Here is a 20,927-nt window from a genome sequence, read left to right as displayed (position 1 = left end):
CCTGTGTGCGAGGCTGCCTGGGGCGGGGGGTCTCCTGCCCGGGGGCGGAGGAGAGGCGCCTTTGCCTTGGGCATGCCCGGCCTCCCAGCTGCGGATCTGACGCTTCGCCGCTAAGGAGGAGGAAGAAAAGTTTGGGGGAACCCGAGCGGGGGAGGCGCTGGAGAGAAGGCGGATGGTTTGTTTTCCGGGCTGAGCTGGAAGGAACGATGACCCAGCGAGGATGTGCACCAGCAGCCACACCATTGGGAGCCTCTTGGTGCTCTCCGTGCTGGAGATAGGGCTGGGGGTCTCCAGCGTGGCCGTGGGGGCGGTCAGTTTCAGCCTGGTCCTTGCGGAGCATAAGCCTCAGCTGGGAGACTCTTCTCCGGTATGGAGCGGGGTGTGTGTACGTTAGCCATTTCACTCTCTCTTTAACTCTGTGTGGTGATGATCCGTTTGTGTGAACAAGCCTCCTCATGCAACCCCTCCCCCTTCTCCTACCCTATGCATGCCGGGCTGGAAGCCTCGCTCTGTGCACTGGTCATGCACATGGGTAGGATTTGCACTTTCAGAAGTGTCCCCCCCCCCTTTTTTTCTTCTTTTTTGTATGCAAATTACTGAACTTTCTCTGAGCCTCCCCCCTCCCCGAACTCCCTGGACCCTTGTGTGATTCCAGTGTTCAGAAGGTTGGGCCATAGCTTGCAAACCTGAAACCAAGGGAGAGTTTTGCTTGTAAAAGCCAAAAGGCCCCATCTGGCCTTGTCATTGGTCAGGAAGAGCTAAGGGCCCCTTTAGAATAATGGCCTCCGCGTTCCAGAGCTGCTGGGGAAGCAAAAAAAAAAAAAAAGGAAAGAGTTCTTGGAGCCTTACAACAGTTTCTTAGGATCAGGGACAATCTGAGCTTCTAGGAAAAATTTAGCCAGAAAAATAAAAAAATCTGGGTGAGCACAATTAACATCCACCTGTGTTCCTCCAACCCCCCAGGCAGCTTTTTTATTGTAAGCTCCACCTCTCAGAACATGTTTGATATAGTTTCAGTTTGAGCCTTTTGTCTAGTAAGTGCCCACCTCCAAAAATAGTGTGATAACTGATGAAGCCAAGACTTGCAAACACGGACTAGCCAGGGTAAACATAAGGGATCATGTTTAAATTCTAAAGGGCTATTTGATTATGATTAAACAACTATATTGCTAAAGGGATTGTTTACTTTTTACTTTATAAGAAGCAGGAAAACTCTCAATTACTCACCACTGATGAAGCCTCAGGTAATCTTTACAGGTCTCTTCTACCAAAAGGATTAATGTAATATTATCCTTGTTAGTAATAATTATAAATAAATGTGGGTACATAGTGCTGTAAATATTCCTGATATTGTACAAATGTAGTGAGCCACAAGTCCTGCTCCAGACAGGATACAATCACAAGACAATACAACACACCCAAAAACAGGTAAGGGAGTTACCAACAACAGTGCAGCTAAAGGGGGATTTCTGCTTAAAAAAAAAAAGAATGGCAAGGATTGCTCAAAGAGCTGTGGTTAAGGAGAAATTTGAAGACAGAGGGTGAAGTCAATGGGAGTTGTGACATTGATTTATATGGGGCCAGGATTTCACCTCAAGTAATAAAAAATTACAATTGAAAATAATTTCACAACAATGTATATTGCCTATATAACGGTCTTCTTTTAAATAGACTGGTTTTGCTCCTTTATAATATGCCTTTCAGCAAACTATTCTGCTTTCTTTAATGGCTAAAGGATTGTATTTATATTGCTTTTAATTGGAATGTAAAAGTAGAAATCTTGGGCTGGCTCCTCCCCCTCAACTACACCCCTCATTCCAAGGGGCTGTAAAGATTCCTAAACTGAGGGGATGTAGCTAGGCATAGGGGAAATGCTGGCAGTGTGGCAGATGAAAAGGGAGTGGCCAGAGTGCCACTCCTCTCTAGAGATCTTTGACTGATAGAACATCTCTTTGCAGCCATTCCCAACTAGACACAAACTAGAGCAGCTATAGTGGTCGTAGCCCTGGAGGCTGACCTGCCTTCTTGCCAGCTTCAGGACTGTGGTGCTCCAAAAGTGGTATAGGGCCACCTATCCTCCCCATTGGGTCTCCTACTGAGCATATCTTGGCTGGCCCAGGCTCTCTGTATGTCACACAAAGTAACTGTGTTCTGATTCATTGCTCTTGAATCAAGATTTTCCCTTCGTGGGGAAGGTAAAAGGGCGAAGGAGAACTATTACTTTGAACCTCCACAGGGTAAACCATTGGATATAACCTGAATAATGTCATGTTTCCAGTCATGTTACCTGACTGTGTAAGGAAAGACCTTTGACCCAGTTCTGTCCTCACTTACATAGATGTAACTCAGCCAAGGCCCAGTGAAGATGCAGTTACTATGGAAACCTTAACTCTAGTGTTTGTGGATTTTAAATCACACACATTATATCTGTATCTGTCTATCATGTTGTGTGAGATTTAAAATCCACAAACACCAGAATTAAGGTTTCCATAGTAACGCTCATCTTTGTTAGCTTACATGAGAAACTGGGCCTCTGCTGAGTGATGCCTATGTAAGTGGGGTCAGAGCTGGATCAAAAGTCTTTCTTGAGCTTTTCAGGTAACATTACTACAGGAAACATGATATTCACACAGGTATAATGTACACATATACATGCATGCAACTGCATGCAGCTGCAATCAAGATTAAAATGTGTTAATATTGAAATGACATTATCATTTCAATTATAGAATGTAATAATGTTGAGTCTGAAGCATATTAGCCCTCTTGTTAAAAAAAATTGATTTTCTTGCTTAATAACAGTGGTCTTGTTTATGACCCTGATTGCAAGGTACTTAAGCATGTGCCTACCTTAAAGCATGTCAATAGTCCCACTGAGGTTAATAGGACTAGTCACATACTTACAGCTAAGCATGAGTTTAAGTGCATTGCTCGACTGGGACCAGTGTGCTCTGCACAGTACAGCATCAAGCCCAAAGGTCTTGAATTTCTGGCAATGAAGTAAAAGAAAGATGTGAATGAGTCTGAATTAGGGTACTCATCTACTGGTATTTAAAATACATGGGAAAACATACTATAAATTTATCATTCCACCCACATAATTGTCCTGCTCTCATAGTTTATGAAATTGACCTTTATTAAGATAAAGAAAATTAGTAGAGAAAAAGATCCAAATGAAAACATCTCTATCTATGACTGATCATTCAATCTATCTAATTAATAGATGTTTATCTAAGTTATTTTACTACACATACAATATATAATGTATCTGTGCTCTTTATAAAATATTATGGTGGCTGCAAGGTTATCAAAATCCTCTACTACAGTTGACATACTATTGATTTCTGGATTTTTTTCCCTATTTGTTTTTCATGTCTTATCACAATTTATTCCACCTACTATCATTAGTTTCTCCAAGTTAGTAGAAATCATGCTGCGTTTCTGAATTCCACCACTTAAAATTCACTTGTCTGACTTACCATAGAAACAAATCAACCAATAGCATGAGCATGCTGAACTACTCTCACACAAGTATAACAAACCTGATCGCATGCATTACAATGGCTGTTGCACAATAAAAAAAAAAATCAAAACAATATTCTTTCAGAAAATATTCCGACATAATACAACCAAATGTTAAAAGTTGTCAAATATACTATAGCCAAGAAGAAATCTTAAGTTGTGTGTGTATATAAAATATATTTATAACTATAATTCTCAAGTATATATGGGCCTGATTCTCATTTACATTGAGATGGTGTAAACAGCTTTATTGTAAAAGAGACTCAGTCTCAGCCCCTGTATCCTCCCCCCCCCCCCCGCCCTGCACACACACACACACACACACCAAGTCTTCTGTCAAATATACCATTTATCTTCACTCATGTGGAGACACCTAATGATGCCCTTATGGCTACAACAGTCAAGCATGATAGTTTTCTCACTCATGAAGACAAATGTCAAAACACCTGTAAGTGTTATGTATTCTCAGAGTGTCAGTCAGTAGCTCTATAGAGACACAGGTAATCTTTCCATGTTTGTGATTATTGCACACCTAAGTCTTCCTTTTCAATAGGAACCTCCAGTGTGAACTATTTATAATTCGGCTATAAGAATTTGCTCCAACTTGACACCTGGAATACATGGTTACAGGGACTTTTTTATTTCCCAAGTTTCAAAAAAGCAGTTTAGTCAGTATGGAAATATCACAGAATAAGGGATAAATTTAGACTGCTAAAACAATGTTGGTGGTCTGTAATTTAAAAAAAAAGAAAGTTTGCTGATTTTAGTTGTCAGTGCTGACTACTTGCCTAATTTATTCTGGAAAAGAATAGTCAAACTAACGGGTTATTTCAAATGAACACTCAAACAGTTCACAGTGTTATTTAATGTGGACAAAATGCAGATCTGCTGCTACTTTATTTAAGCATGTGCATTACATTTTCATAGATTCATAGTTTCCAAGGCCAAAACTGTGATCATCTGAGCTAACCTGCTGCAAAACAAAGGCCATAGAAATTCCCCAATATAATTCCTAGAGCATATTTAAAAAAAAAATCCAATTTTGATTTTAAAATTGCCTGTGATGGAGGATCTACCACAACCCTAGGTACATTGTTCCAGTGGTTAATTATGCTCATTGTTAAAAATGTATACCTTGTTTCCGGTCTGAATTTGCTTATCCTTCAGCCCTTCAGTCTGAATTTGTCTAGCTACCCTCCAGCCATTGGACCTTGTTGTACATTTGTCTGCTAGTAGGAAGAGCTCATTATTAAATATTTGTTCCCTATGTAGGTATTTATAAACTGTGATCAAGTCACTCCTTAACTTTCTCTCTGTTAAGTGAAGTAGATTGAACTCCTTAAGTCTGTCACTACAGAGCATTTCTTATGGCTCTGACTGAAAGGTAATGGGAATTAAATACCTAACTACCAATTGTGCCTTTGAAAATCTCCCCATTGTGTTCAATATGCTTTGCTGAGATCTTCTGAGAATGTCTTTTCTTTTCTATAGGTTTGGGTTGGGACAGGGGTTGGTTGGTTGTTTGTAATCTCCTATTTTCTTATGGCTGACCTTTTTCCAGTTTGGTCTGCCTCCCTGCTGGATTCTCTCTCTCTCTCTCTCTCTCTCTTCATGATCCACACTCTGAATGTTTACCCTTGCATTGCAATGTCACTCAAAACAGAAGTGCCTAGTGATTTCAGACACTTTCTCTGTCAGTGCACCCATTTGGAATTTCAGCTTCTTTCTATCTTTTCTTCAGTTAAAAAGTCAAGACAGTTAAATATCAGGATTTTCTTTCTTTCATGTTAGTGAGTTCAGTTTTCTGGCTTTGCACATGACTTTCTACTTCAGACTGCTGGAGCTGATCAGGGAGTTTACAAAGCGATAGTTTCTGCTGCTTAAGCTCTTTGGAGGCAGTATATAATAACAAAATCTCTTTTTGTGTGTGTGTTTTCTAAAACCGGACTTGTATTTGTATTTATGGTTTTCATTTTCAGATACCTTCCACTATGAGAATAACTAAGTTAGAAGTATGGGCCTAAATAAAACATATTTTTGTGCTGCTTACCTTATCTTTCAGTTGTGGGGTAATCCTACAAATTGTTGGTTTTTCTGTGCAGAATCTAGCAGGGGTATGCAGAAGTAGAGTGGGGCTGGCAAGGGAAAGTGCTGTGGGGCTGGGGAGAGGCTAGAGCAGGCAGTTACATACCTCTCAGGGTCCCTCAGCAAGGGGAGGCTATGGAAGCAAACTACATTCCCAAAAGCAGCCCCTTCCATGCTGGAGCATAGCCAGTGGCTGTGAGCCCTGAAGGATGGGGTAAGAAACGTCCACTATTACCAGGATGCTCAAAGCCTTTGGGATTTTGCAAAGGCATTGTAGGTGGGTGTGAGTCTCCTGGAACCCCTACATAAATGGGGGCTGCTGGCCAGAGGCAGTGTTAGACACATGCAACCCAGGCCATTACCTCAGCTGTGAGGCAGCCAGGGTGACCGACTCAGTTACTTGTGAGAATGGGGCCCCAGAATCAAAGGCAGATGGCAATGGCAGAAGAATAGCTGGTGCAGCTGCTCAGGAGCTCATGCACTTGGAGGCTCCCTGCAGGCTCAGGGCTGCTCAGCTGCACAACATATAACCGGCCCAGACTGCTGCCATTGTTTGCAGCCTGCTGGAACCTCTAGGCAGAGCAGTGCTCTGCCCCCCCCCCACTGCCCACATTTGAATTTGCCCAGGGAGGGGGCCTCCAAAATGGTGGCTCTGCCGTGTATTCTGATTGGGACTGCCAATGGCAGAGCTTCCATTTTGGTTGCAGGCCCCTCCTCGTCTCCCTTTGCCTGGGCAAATTTAAATGCGGGCAGCAGGAACCAGCACGCTGCACTTCCTAGAGGCTCTGACTCTAGTTCTGGTGGCAGCAGCAGTGGTGGTTCGCAGTTTTGGCTCCCTTGGGAGTAGTTGTGGCTTTGGTGGTTGCAGTGGCGATTGTTCTACTGGTAGTAGCACTGGTGCAGGACCCAAGCCAGAGGGAGCAGATGGCACAACATGGACGTGGGCAGGTGGAGCAATGGGGGAACAGAGTAGGGATGCAGAGGCAGGGACGAGTGGTGGGGGATGGGAGAAGTTAGAGTTTATTTGAATGTGGGACATGTGATGGCATGTTCAGGCCCACAATTAAAACCTGGTCTGGGACCCATATTTTTGTTCATCTGCCACTGGCACGTGGGAGAAAGAGACAGGGGGCCCTGGAACAGGTGACACCCAGTAAGCATTTGCTGACCTTGCTGACTGTTATATCTGCCACTGGTGCTGATTGAAGGTCCCTCCCTCATTGCCTGGCTACTCAGGTAGATATTTCCAAGCTGGTTCCTTTCACTTATCCCCATGAAAGATTTTATACTTTTCCTTAGCTTGAGATGTGTACATCTGGGCACTGAGTCATTTCATTTTTGTAAGGAGCTTAGGTATTATGGGGAAAGGCCATATATAAAACATTTTAGATTAAAAAAGGAGGTAGGTAGATAGAGATCTATACTATCATTGCATCAATGCCCCTCTATGCATATTTTAACTTTAGAAACTCGAGTCCAATTGTCTGATATTGCCTTTGCCTCCGGGAGGATAAATTCTCTCTCTGTGGGTATGTATTGTTGTACAGCTCCAGTCAATGATTTTACTGTGCTTCCACTGCAGGGGGCAGTGCATTCTCTGCAAGTCGCAGTCTATGCTCTACAGGGCTCAATCAGTACCAGTACAGAGGGGTGAGTGGTGACGACACAATCCTCAGGCTAACCCCCATTTCCTCATGGTGCAAAGATGTGTTTTGAATCCTTTGTAGTGAATCAGAGAGGACAGCAAGGTGAAATGGTCTGAAGTAGTTGAACAGAAAGTGCTGCATGGCTGCATCAGTCCCCTTATGGCTTATTATCACTGCTAGGAAATGTAATTATATCTAAACAGGACTTTTAACAATGGAGTGAATGAGGTGACAAGATGCTGACCTTGCTGGTCAGTGTAAACAAGGATGAGTCATGCTCAGCATCTGTCAACTAGTTGTGGGAAAAACCTGCTCCCAGCAGCTCAATAGTTAAACATCCAGTTTAAACAAGATTAAATATCTTAGTGAAGATGAAGTCTTAGAGGCCAGCAATGGATGTATACAGTGTGGCAAGACAGAAAACGTGGCTCATGTTGCATTTCAGCTGGCAGTATTGTGAAACCTAAGAGTTCAAAACTCAAACGGCAAATCAAAAGAAACCTGTTAGATTTATTTCCAATGTGAACTGCACACAAGCCCTGCTTTCAGTATACATGGCCCCTTGCCTCCAGTGTACATTACACTACCATTGTCAGTACTATTGAGTCCTCAAAAAACACAGAAAATGTTTGGGAAAACACCATAATTCCAGGGTGGGGCACTGTCCAAATGTGTGTGCCTGGTTTGCCAATAAGACAGCACTGGACAGAGTCAACCACATAATCTCCCATTACTTCCCATTCTCTCCAAAGCTTTCTGCGCTTTTTTGAGCTGGATGAGTCAACTGAGTTCTATAGGCTAGAGTAGCAGTTCCCTGAGTAAGGTCCCTAAATCTCTCTACTCCCACTGTGCAGCAGATTTGCACCAGTTCCATTGGGTTAGGATACACCACCATCAGACAAAAAGGGATGGACTTAGTCATACATTTTCATGGGATTTTAAGTTGCCTGAAACACTGGACCAAATTCATCCTGGGTGTAACTGACTTTCATAAATAATCATTGTATTTATTGGGCAATCCCTTTCTTGGAAATGTACTGAGCATGACGGACAACAATCCAAAAATACAATAATAATAAAAATAATAATGTACACTCAGCAAGTGTTTTTCATCTCAGCATCAAAATATGCTTCGTGAACCTTAGCAAATGCAGCCTCACAGCATGTTTGTGATATAGTCAGTAGATGTGGCATGACCTGTCAAAGGTCACACAGGCACTCTGTGGCAGTGCCAGGAATGGAACCAACAGCTCCTGTGTCCTGGCCCAGTGCCTTAATCACAAAACACTCTTTACTCCATTTATGTTGATAAAACTTCCTTGATATGGTAATAGAAACTAGTGCCTAGGGCATCTTAGCACTACTTAATATCTTTTTAGAGAACAACACAAGGGCTAAGATACACTTGCAGTGGTGGCTCATTCCTTAGTCATTGGACTGTCATTGAAAATGTACATTAACCCGTTGGTTCAAGATGAGATGATGGTACCATCACATGGTGGTTTGAGAAATAGCTTGCTATGTCTTGGAAGGACAGTAAATCAATAGCAGATCGTTCCAGTTAGTGGATTCCAGTCCACATGAGCAAAGTGAATCTGTAATTCTTCTGATACTCTCTTGGCAGAATGTAAGGCTGATGTTACATGTTCACGGAGCAGAGATGTTGCTACATTTTGCACTAGCTGAAAGCAACAGAATGACTTTTGACTGTAGCCTGAAGTAGAGGGAATTGTAATAGTCGAGTCATGGTGGGTGGGATTTTCAAAAGTGCTCAGTATTGGCTTAAATCTGCTCCCTTTCAAGTCAATGTTGCAAAACTTTTGAAAAGCCCATCCAATCTCACCTATACTGTGAAATACACTGCTTTGAAAATACATGGAGTTTTGCTTTTTACATAGCTAAAATATGCTAGTTACATGTTGAAAATAACATTGATTATATTTTCCAGATCCTTTTTATAAGCTTGTTATAACCCATAAATGTTCTTTTCTCTATGCATTATTTTCCTTTTACTCCTGTTGAGTCACAATTAGAAGGAAACAACATTATTTAGTCTGCTTACATTATTTAGTCATCAAGTCTAGATGAATGAGATTTATTACAATATCTTGAACAAAGAATTGTTTATATTTTCTGTTTGGATGCTGAGAATCACAAAACACCATATCTGAAAACTAGAGCTGTCAAGCAATTACAAAAATTAATCATGATTAATCACATGATTAAAAAAATTAATCACGATTAATCGCATGATTAAAAAAATTAATCGTGATTAATCGCACTGTTAAAGAATAATACAATACCATTTATTTAAATATTTTTGGATGTTTTCTACATTTTCAAATATCTTTATTTCAATTACCACACAGAACACAAAGTGTACAGTGCTCACTTTATATTATTATTTTTATTACAAATATTTGCACTGTAAAAAATAAAAAAATAGTATTTTTCAATTCACCTAATACAAATAATGTAGTTCAACTTATTTATCATGAAAGTGCAACTTACAAGTGTAGAATTATGTAAATAAAAAAATCCCTGCATTAAAAAATAAAACAATGTAAAATTTTAAAGCCTACAAGTCCAATCAGTCCTACTTCTTGTTCAGCCAATTACTCAGGCAAACAAGTTTGTTTACATTTACAGGAGGTAATGCTGCCTGCTTCTTGTTTATAATGTCACCTGAAAGTGACAGTAGGTGTTTGCATGGCACTTTTGTAGTCGGCATCACACGACATTTACATGCCAGATATGCCAAAGATTCATATGTCCCTTCATGCTTCAGCCACCCTTGCAGAGGACATGCATCCATGTCAAAGAGGGGTTCTGCTCGATAATGGTCCAAAGCAGTGTGGACCGACACATGTTCATTTTCATCATCTAAGTCAGATGCCACCAACAAAGATTGATTTTCTCTTTTGGTGGTTCAGTTCTGTAGTTTCCGCATCAGAGTGTTGCTCTTTTAAGACTTCTGAAACCATGCTCCACACCTCATCCCTCTCAGATTTTGGAAGGCACTTCAGATTCTTAAACCATGGGTCGAATGCTGTAGCTATCTTTAGAAATCTCACATCAGTACCCTCTTTGTGTTTTGTCAAATCTGCTGTGAAAGTGTTCTTAAAATGAGCAACATGCGCTGGGTCATCATCCGAGACTTCTATAACCTGAAATATATGGCAGAATGTGGGTAAAACAGAGCAGAAGAATTACAATTCTCCCCCAAGAAGTTCAGTCACAAATTTAATTAACGCTTTTTTTTAACGAGCATCATCAGCATGGAAAGCATGTCCTCTGGAATGGTGGCCAAAGCATGGGGGAGCATATGAATGTTTAGCATAGCTGGCACATAAATACTTTGCAATGCTGGCTACAAAAGTGCCATGCAAATTCCTGTTCTCACTTTTGGGTGACATTGTAAATAAGAAGCGGGCAGCATTATCTTCTGCAAATGTAAACAAACTTATTTGTCTTAACGATTGGCTGAACAAGAAGTAGGACCAAGTGGACTTGTAGGCTGTAAAGTTTTACATTGTTTTGTTTTTTGAGTGCAGTTACATAACAAAAAAAAAAGTCTACATTAGTAAGTTGCATTTTCCTGATAAAGAGATTGCACTATAGTACTTGTATGAAATACTATTTCTTTTGTTTAGCATTTTTACAGTGCAAGTATTTGTAATAAAAATAATATTATATAGTGAGCACTGTACACTTTGTATTCTGTGTGGTAATTGAAATCAATATATTTGAAAATGTAGAAAAATATCCAAAAATATTTAATAAATTGCAATTAGTATTCTATTGTTTAACAATGTGATTAAAAGTGTGATTAATCATGATTAATTTTTTATCATTATTAATTTTTTGAATTAATCTCGTGAGTTAACTGCAATTAATCGACAACCCTCGTGAAGTGAAAATATGAAATACAGTATGCCATAAACAGAAATTAATCTATAATGATAGAATTTTGAGTGAAATTCTAGAATCCCATGTAACAACTGAGTAAAAGAGCTTTACGCATGTATCCTGCTCAAGAGCTAGAAGTCTAAATTGTACCCCAACTCGAGAGGGAGACAGGCCTGGGCGACCGTAGTGAATCATCTCAATATCCCAGCAATTGGTACCTCAGCATAAGGAGTGTAGTAGCTTCTGCAGTCCCTCCAGCCATTGCATTAATGTAAACATAGATCCAATGGCTTGCTACTTGACCCACTCCAAATTTCCCCTTCATGCCAGCATATATGGACTGGCATGAAGTCTATATATCCTGTGCTATGTATACTAGTGAATAACAAACAAAATCTAGCTATTACTACAGTATGCAACTGAGTCACTGCAAAAATTAAGGATCTTGATGTTTTGTGCTCATCTATGTGCAAACACCTAATAAAGACTTTTTTTTTGCTACAACTGCGTATTGCAACCACTCATCAACTGAAATATTTAATATGCCAAAGTTCTGTGAGAGAATAAGACATATACGATATAGTTTATGCCTACCCTAAATATTAACATTATTTTTACTGACTGTGTAGGGGCCAGGTCTGTCTTGTGATGTTTTCATCCCAATGAAGGGCCAAATTAAGGTCTTCCATGGAAAACCCCACTGAAGTGCAAAAGCTGGGTGTAAAAGTCTATTGCTTTGAGCCTACGTAATTTCCTCCCAGTCTTTCTGTGAAGTGGTAGGGTTAGTCTCACTGAGCATAGAGAAGAGAGAATAGCCCTCTTACCCATGGGTGCGTGGAAACCCAAACAAATCTCCTAATGATGTTAGGGACTTGAAGAAGGCCCACTCCCTACATGACTACTTATCCCTCCTTACCCTGTGGCCCTTGTCAATTTAGCTCCCTATGGAACCGTACTCCCATTGGTTACCTGGGCAAGCCTGAGTTAACATGCACATGTAGAGGAGCAGGAGAAGCCATTCACAGAAAGCAAAAGGGGCACGGACAGAGCTCAAGTGGATTCATTCAAAAATAGGAACAAATTGTATTCACGGAACTTTGTTTGCCCAACCCAAGTCACCAGCATTGCCCGTTCAGCTCACTTATGAGCCCTAAATTTGAATAAAGGAAAAAGAAAAAGCTCCTTCCTATGGTGTGTCAGATAGCTACATGTCTGAAATATGCATGCTAAAACAGGCTATAAACAGCTGTCACTGTATATTCATTTCAGCTATATCAACTGTTAGGCCCAGATTTTGCAATCTAATTCACACAAGTGAACCTCTGCTCCTGTGCTGAGGCCCACTGACTTCAGTGATACCCCACATGGGCTCCCTGAGTGGTTCAATTTTCAGGACGAGGGATAAATACTTTATATGTTTTTGGAGTATCAGAATACCTGCTCCATATTGCTGATCACTGATTTGCCAAATTTAATTTCTGAGCAATATAAGGGTAAAAGAAGCATCTTACATTGGTAACATTTGTTTTTCATATTTTGTTTATCCTCATAGTTCAAAAACAGACATTTGATTTTTGCTATTTTTATGAGCAATCACCCTCAGATTGACATCTCATCCTGGTTTCTTCCTGGATAAATGTGTTTACGGCTGAGTTATAACGTCCTGATACATAAAGTTTGTAATAAAGTTTGGTAACAACTGTATAATCTTCTGTTGTGGTCCCCACTTCAATAACAGAGCAAAGTTTAATCTAGCACTCGAGACCTTAAACTATGAAATGACTGATTTTTTTTTTTTCCTTGCAGTTTCTGCTTTGTGGCATATGTGGAATATTGTGTGCCAAAAAAAAATCTGGACTTGTCGTAAGTTTTTGCACTGCATGCATTATGCATAAGTACTTGAAATGTAAACAGCTGTAACTTGAACTCTTCACCATGGAATCATCATCCTTCATTTCCAAAATGTTGCTGATAAACAAAATTCAATGAAAAGTAAACACAGGCTGTCAAAGGAAAACATTCATCCCTTTGGTTAGCACGGCAAAGGGAGGACATTTTAAAATGGTCTATACAAGTCATGTCCAAAAATGTAGCTCCTGTAGTTATCCCTGTCTCGATTAAGAGCCTGATCCAAGTCCCATTAAGATCAATTGAATGATTCCAAATTATTTCAATGGAAGTTGGATGGGGCCTTTCTGACCAGGACGCCAGTCCTGCGAAGTAATATGTGTGTACAGGATTGGGCCCCAGGGCTGCTGTCCCAAATTGATCCCAGAAATTTTAGCTGTTCACTGTTTTAAATTTCAAACTGAGTCATGAATAAACCAGTTCTAAAATAATTACAGATGTTTTCTGTTTCATATAAGAATCTGAAGTATAATCATCTTTCTGACTGCAGACAGATGGTATAATTGCTACAAAAGCAACTACAGAAATATTTTTATCTGTTAAAAATATGATCCTATTATAAAGCCCAGTGTTAAAGCTTCTTTATTGTTTAAGTTTATTTCAGTATTAAAACTGGCTTTAGTTTTCTATAGGCCTGACTTTTCTCTTATGTACACAAGAGTGAATTGGGACTAACTCCATGGATGTCCATGGAGCTATGCTCATGTAAATCTAGCATAAGTGAAAGAAGAATCACTCTCTCTAAGGTTACTTTTGAGAGTCAGTGAACTATTCAATTTCCTATAAGAGTGACTGTCACTTTTTTTTTAAATTCTAAGTACTACTCCATTTTGTGGAGCATCCCAACCATGCCTGATCTTTATAACCCCCGGTTCTTTCATCAGTTCTGGTGGTCTCATAGACCACAAGAAATAATCCCTTACTGGTGGACCATGAACAATAGTTTGAGAACTATGTTCTTGTTAAAATTACCATCCTGTTGGCACGCAGCAGTGGTCCACTGGGTACTGGTGGTCCATGGAGCAGTCCCAGGTACTCCACAAAGTTGCTTCCATGATTGTGGTAAAATATCTTTGTCTTCAAGCAGTGATACTTCCTGCTACTTGTAGCCCAGTTTAGATATTTCTGGGACCCCTAGAAGATCTTTCTGACTAGCTAACCTTAAAAAGTATCACCTCATTTCACCCTGTATAGCTGCTTCAGGTTTTAATTTGTCACTTTTTTCACTTGTTTAAATTCAACCATGATTAAATTTGCAGATTACACAAAAGCTGCAGGAGGAGAAAACAAGGAGGCCAGGTCCAAACTGCAAAAATTGACCTGAAGAGATTAGAACAGGAGGGGTGGGTTGGGGGCACAGACAAGTAGGAGAGATTCAGTAACAATACCACTAAAGCACTGCACTCAAGTGGAGGACATAAATGGCACAGATATGGAGTCTGATTCTGATCTCACTATACTGCTTTAACTAAGATCAAAATCAGCCCTTTGAAGATTAGTTTAGAGTTTTGAATATAGAACTGGAAAGAAATCAGGAGGCCTGAATCCTAGTCCAGTTCTTCCATTGATCTGCCATCACCTTGAGGAAGTCACATTATCTTGCTGTGCCTCATCTCTAAAATATGGATAATACTTACTTCCTAGACACAATAGTTATGGGGGTTAGTAATTAATGTTTGTAAAGTGTTTTAAATTCCGTGTGCTATAGAAGCGCTAAGTATTATTATTATAGTCAGGCTAACTTTCAATCTGAGTGAACTTGTCTGTGATGGTAATCTCTAAATAATGGCACTGTGACATTGCCTCTCTTCTCTCTCCTAACAGATGATCCTTTTTTCAGCCTGTTGCATCTGCGGACTAATTGGAGGAATATTAAATTTTCAGTTCCTTCGTGCTCTGACAAAGAAGTCCTCCACTCTCTATTCTTTGCATCTTACTTCCATGTCTCTTGCATGCATTGGAATTGGAGGTTGCACACTTTCTTCCTGGCTCACTTGCCGGCTAGCCAGCTATGAACAAAGGAGAATGTTCTCCGAAAGGGAGCATTCACTGCATCATTCCCACGAAATGGCAGAGAAAGTGAGTTGGGTGCCTTTCCTTGTTTGGTCTGCTTTTCTTGCAAAGCAACTGTATGTGTTAACATATGCAGTTATATAATGTTGTAGCTATGTTGGTCTCAGGATAATAGAGAGACAAAATGGGTGAGGTAATTTCTTTTATGAAGTTGGTCCAATCAAAGGTACTACCTCACCCACCTTGTTTCTCTAACGTATGTAATAATTGGCAGTAAGTGAATTCAATTTTCAACTACAGATGAGGAAGAGCATCTGGGAAATAAAATGTTCCCATTCTGTATAAGCTTTATTCTGTTGCAGTATATGTAATTATTTTTAGGTGGCGCATCCTTTGCAGTACATCCATTTCAGTGAAATACATTCCATTTTCAACATAATCCCATTGTATAGCTATTCAAAGACTTAGATTCTAAAGCTAGCACCTCATAAATAATTGAAAATCTTAGTTATATGAACTATCATGTATTGTACTGGGAAAAAAGTACAGAATGCTTTCTGCACCCACATCATTTCATGTTTCCAGGATTTAATCAATTCCTTCCTCACCCTTCATATTCAGTTTAAAAAGCAGGCTATGTAACCACAAAGGCCACAGTTTTCAAACCTGAATTACTAAAGTTAAGCACCGAAATCCATATTTAGACACTTAAATAAAGGTAATTCTGTTTGCAGAGGTACTGAGCACTTACAGCTTCCACTGGTTAAAAGGATTTTTTTTATTTAGGTGCTTATATAGGGATTTATGTGCTTTAAATTTAAGGTTGGACAAAAGGAATATAGGTTCTTAAAGCCATCTACTTGGTGTAAGGATATGATTCTTGCCCTGGGAGTGAAATATTCATTTTGATCCTGGGGCTTCTCTAAGGGCAGGAAGTCCTATTCCTTTAATTCAAGAAGTATGGTGTTTATAGAGCCAGGAGTCAGGAACATGGGTTCTATGCATGCCTTTACAGCTGACTCACTGGGTGACCCTGCACAAATCTGCTCTGTGCCTGTTCATCTGCCTGTATTATATATACCACCTCCCACAGAGGTACATTAGTTCATATATGTAAAGCTTTGAGAGATTCTTAGATAAAATGTGATGTAACAGTAACAAATATAATAAGGGAAAGTGACTACTTTGCAGTCTGATCACTACTCACTACTTTCTTAACTGAGATTAGATTCCATGCAGAACTATAGCTGGAACTCGTGTAAAAATGTTAAGGAAGTATTGCTACATTTTAAAAAAACAATTATATATTGCTTTAATATGACTAAACTTCATTATTTCTTTTGAATTCTGTATGTAACACAGTCAAATGCACCTCCTAAATGTCCCAATAATAATAATGATAATCTCTAATGCAGTACTTTCTTATATGATAATACAACATAATTTGATTCGTACAGTATCTTTCATACACACTCTTTCACAAAATATTTACAGAGTTAAATAGTGTAGGTGCTACATTAAAATAACGTATAGAGAATAAATTAAAGAGGGAGAAAAGATACATTTCCAGATGAAATTTGAAACAAGACAAAGTCAACAAGGTAGATACAGGAAGACTGTTCCAAGTGGTAGGAGCTGCAAAGGAGAAGGCTCTTGCATCAATGATGAGAAGAGGACAGAGAGGAGGCCATATGCAAGATGAGAACAGGGAGAGGAGTAGAGAAAGACCATGCCTGAAAGGACAAATATTTCAAAGTACATTAAGCCCAGGGCATGTCTTTTAAAAGAATGGAAGGCAATTTAAATATTAATAATAAATTAGGCCCTAATCAAACAAGTTTAAAGTGTTTTATATACAATAATATTTTGTATATTTTATACTGATACAGTAATATAGACATGTACCATATGTGCATATGTTTGTGCTATATTTATTGTATAATTGTTATATTTATATTAGAGATTGAGGGGTATTGAAATAACCGACCTGCCCAGCTGCCCGGTGGTTCCCCCGACACCAGAGTTACCTCCAAGGTATGCTGAACTCTAGGCAGCTACCATGTTGTGTCATGTCACTTCAGAAAGTCCCACCTCTAAGAGGAAGGCATAGTTTCAGCTAATCAATGTTGGCTGATGCTGTGATGTCACTCCCAGACGTACTGCATTCAGGAAAGGTACTAACAGTCAGTGAAATAATTCTACATGGTGGAGTGCTGTGATTTGGAAGTAAGTCAAGTATTTAAAATATTCACTCTAGCTGTAGACATCCAAACAATTTTGTTTGGATGTACCCACCATCAGTTCACACCACTTCTAATTTATATGCTTCTTCATGTCTTAAATCCAACATCGCTTTTAAACTTAACTACAGTTTTATGGTTTAGAATAGAAATGTCAGGAAAATAATGATTGTGAATATTTCATTCTGAAATTATAAGTACACTAAAATAGCAAATGCTGGCAATAAATTAAAGTGATTGAAATGGGAAACAGAGACTTTCAGTTCATGGTCACTAGCTTACGCGTAACCCAGCTGATAGAACATTATTATTATCTAGAGTAGTGATACTCATGCCTCAGTGGTTCAGAAGCCAAATTAGTAATCAACATTATTCAAAAGTACCGCAGTAGTGTGAATTCGTTATTTCATTTACTATAGTACTATATATGCATATTTGAACAGTATGACGAGGAAATATTTAGTTTATATTATTCTCACAGCAAAATGACTGCCCATTTATTATGTTATCAACTACAATTGGTTAATAACCTAGTAAAAGCATCCTGATTAGATAATAACTTAAACTGGTTAATAATAAATTCACACTGTGTTTTACTAGCATGTGCTGCAAAGGACACATTAAAGAGCCACTTGCAGCTCTGGCACCTCAGTCTGAGTATCACTGATCTAGAGCTTGATTGATGGCTTATGTGAAATGCCTTTGGTGACCTCAACAGACCAGTATCTACATCACAGTAACCACTTCCAGAGCTCCCATTAACTGGCACCCTTTTGGGCATCTCAGCTGAGAGGCCAACGTCTCAATGGACACGGAGACTTACCATTTCATTCCTGGTTACATTGCCCTCCGGGTCTGAGTGGAAGCACATTGGCAGGACAGTGTGAGGAAGCTTGCACTGCTGCCATCTGTGATATGTATTTGTTCTGTGGATAAAGAATGCCCATCTCTAGGGCAGTCAGTCTAGCAACATTCGTAAGAACTCAACTCACATGAAAAAAAAGTGATTTTTCTTTTATAATGTGATTTATTTATTTATTTATTTAAGATAAAGGTTCTCCGAATGTTGGCATTCAGGGCTTGTTAAATATTTACTAGACCATTAGTTAAATACTTTTTTAAGATCAATAAAATAATTTTAATTTTAATCTGTCCTTTTTTATTCTTGTTACAGGAAATGACAGACAATATGAGCAATGGAGGACCACAGCTGATTTATAATGGAAGAGTGTACGAAAAGATTTAAAAAGTTCAAGGAAAAATATATTTTTACGATTTTCTTCAGGACAAACAAATAGACACCAAGAGACTGAGATTAAATGGAAACAGTCTTGGCTTTTATTGCTAGAATTTCACAACTGCAGAACAGCACAGTTGCATTTCCCTTTAGAAACATATCTAAAATTTCTCTCCCAAGGATTTTGTGGATATACAGTATTTATTCACTCCACCTCTATTCCTTTTTTCTTTTTGTCTGAATAACTTTCCAGAATTATTATAGCACTTGAAATAGACTTTTCAGACTCTTCTTCTCATGAAGACTTTTTTAAAAAATCCCGTTTAAATGGAGAGGGTTTAACCAGTAGATCGTACAGTGGAGTCTGTGCAAATTATACTTGTTAAAAGCTCGCATTACACATGCAGAGTCCAAATGAGTGAAAGATGAGAGTGCTGAAAACAACACTGATGTCTTTGTTTTGAAAGACAGAATGCTTTAAGAATTCCATAAATCAAAACCTCAACAATGCCTTGTTGTAAAGAAATTGTAAATATTTCCAGTTTGTGAATGAAGTATATTTCGTAATTTGTTCATAATAGATGACAAATAAAATGAAATCTAAAACTGAAAATAATTTATTTTTGCTCATTAGAAAGATCTGTGAATCTGGATCATTGTATTTGCATATTTGCACAAAATATTAGAACGTCTTTAATAGGGGGTGGAGCAGAAACAAGCTGGAAGACGGTGAGGGTAGAATGGCCGGGGCAGAACTGCACCTTGGCAATTCTGCATGCTTATAATTGCCCCTGGGGGCTATTGAAGCAATGGTACATCTCAAGGCAGCACTCAGCACTAACCTAGTATGTTTCTGGGACCAAACAGGTCCTCACAGACCCTTAATAGGGGAGGCATAATCTGCACCATAGCATAAGTAATAGGTGTACATATACGGCAAGCAGAAAAATATATACAACATATTTTATAATATACATGAACATAGACTCATAGACTTTAAGGTCAGAAGGGACCACTATGATCATCTAGTCTGACCTCCTGCACAATGCAGGCCACAGAATCTCACCCACCCAGTCCTGTAACAAACCCCTAACCTATGTCTGAGTTATTGAAGTCCTCAAATTGTGGTTTGAAGACCTCAAGCTGCAATATACATGTATACACACTTGTGTACTATACATAAACAATGCATGATCATGTGGGGGTGATGTAAAAATCTTCAGCATGAGTTTGATATGGTACATTTATGAGTGGTGACAAAATACAAGTGAGTTATGTTGGGCTTCTCAAATGATGGCAGATGGAATTTTTATCCCACTCCAGAGCATATACTGTAGGTATCGTGTGTATTGCAGAAAATGAATTAAGGAATGTGTTAGAGTTTTTTGAAATTTTATTCATGCTATTTAAAAAAATAGCCCTCCATTATAAAGCCAGGTGCCTTAGTTACCTTGAGTGCAGATATAAAGGCTCAGAGGGAGCCATAAAAACCTCTGAAATGATGTAATATAGATTTCTTTTACACATAAAAATGTCACAGCCTTGAAGTCTCTTAGCTTGGGATATTCTAGGGCTACATGGGAGATCTGCATCATGTTAGAAAGTTGGGAACTGCCCCTTCCCCATGATAAAGCTCTCATTTCTAGTCCTACATTGATGAGTTATATTGGACTTTAAAGTCAGAGTGCAGAGCACTGAGCACACTATGGATCTTCTGCACTTCTGTTGTGGTGAACCATAGATCTGCTCTAAGGCCTCAGTCCTGCAAGCCTTTGAATGCATGCGTAAATGCATATGAATAGTTCCATTAAAGTCAGCAGGACCATTCATGTGCATAAAATGAAGCACCTGAACACATTTTTGCAGAGTCAGTGCCTAAATGGGCATCTCAGGAGCATCTCAGTGCAAAGGAATCCCTGGCAGGTGTAGAACCAGAATAGATGGCTCTGCGGAACTGGCTGCACCCAGTATAAGGAAAGTTACTGGGGCATGGTAGGAGGGAGATGGAGTGTGACATAGGAGCCTCCAGAATAGGGTAGCCAACCTTCTAATTGCACAAAACCTAACACCCTTTTCCCTCCCCTTCTCTGAGTCCCCCGCCCCTCACTTTCACTGGGCTAGGGCAGGGAGTTGGGATGCAGGAGGGGGTGAGGGCTCCAGGTGGGGGTGTGGGCTCTGGGGTGGGGCCAGAAATGAGGGTTCAGGGTGCGGGAGTGGGCTTCAGGCTGGGGCAGGGGCTTGGGGTGTGGGAGGAGGTTTGGGGTGTGGGCTGTGCAAGGGAGTTTGGGTGTGGGAGGGAGCTCGGGGCTAGGGCAGGGGGCTGAGGTGCAGGTGGGGGTGCAAGGTCCTGGAGAGAGTTTGGGTGCA

At 39.7% G+C, this 20,927-nt stretch overlaps 1 protein-coding gene across 3 annotated transcripts; it reads left to right on the top strand.

Moving 5' to 3' along the window:
* The first annotated feature begins 206 nt into the window (after positions 1-206).
* TMEM196 (transmembrane protein 196) lies at positions 207-18,821 on the top strand. 3 transcript variants are annotated; one of them, XM_039526484.1, is made up of 5 exons: positions 207-367; positions 12,969-13,025; positions 14,895-15,149; positions 17,044-17,117; positions 18,498-18,550. In XM_039526484.1, exons 1-5 carry the CDS (start codon positions 221-223, stop codon positions 18,502-18,504), a joined length of 540 nt encoding a protein of 179 aa, XP_039382418.1. In that variant the 5' UTR covers positions 207-220; the 3' UTR covers positions 18,505-18,550. The 3 variants fall into 3 exon arrangements, with proteins under 3 accessions (XP_039382418.1, XP_039382420.1, XP_039382417.1); XM_039526486.1 differs by lacking the exon at positions 17,044-17,117 and having other exon boundaries at positions 18,498-18,821; XM_039526483.1 differs by lacking the exon at positions 17,044-17,117 and having other exon boundaries at positions 207-385; positions 18,498-18,821.
* The last annotated feature ends 2,106 nt before the right edge of the window (positions 18,822-20,927 follow it).

The sequence above is a fragment of the Mauremys reevesii genome, linkage group 2, assembly GCF_016161935.1.
Source record: "Mauremys reevesii isolate NIE-2019 linkage group 2, ASM1616193v1, whole genome shotgun sequence".
NCBI classification, from domain to species: Eukaryota; Metazoa; Chordata; order Testudines; family Geoemydidae; genus Mauremys; species Mauremys reevesii.
Note: the sequence above shows the minus strand (reverse complement) of the source record. Positions and strands in the feature narration are given on the sequence as shown.

Excerpts from the sequence above, each read along its gene's own strand:
- TMEM196 (XM_039526483.1), top strand. The coding sequence starts at position 221 with ATGTGCACCAGCAGCCACACCATTGGGAGCCTCTTGGTGCTCTCCGTG. Across the intron at positions 13,026-14,894 it reads AAAAAAAATCTGGACTTGTC|ATGATCCTTTTTTCAGCCTG; the intron begins GTAAGTTTTTGC and ends CTCTCCTAACAG. Across the intron at positions 15,150-18,497 it reads CCCACGAAATGGCAGAGAAA|GAAATGACAGACAATATGAG; the intron begins GTGAGTTGGGTG and ends TTCTTGTTACAG.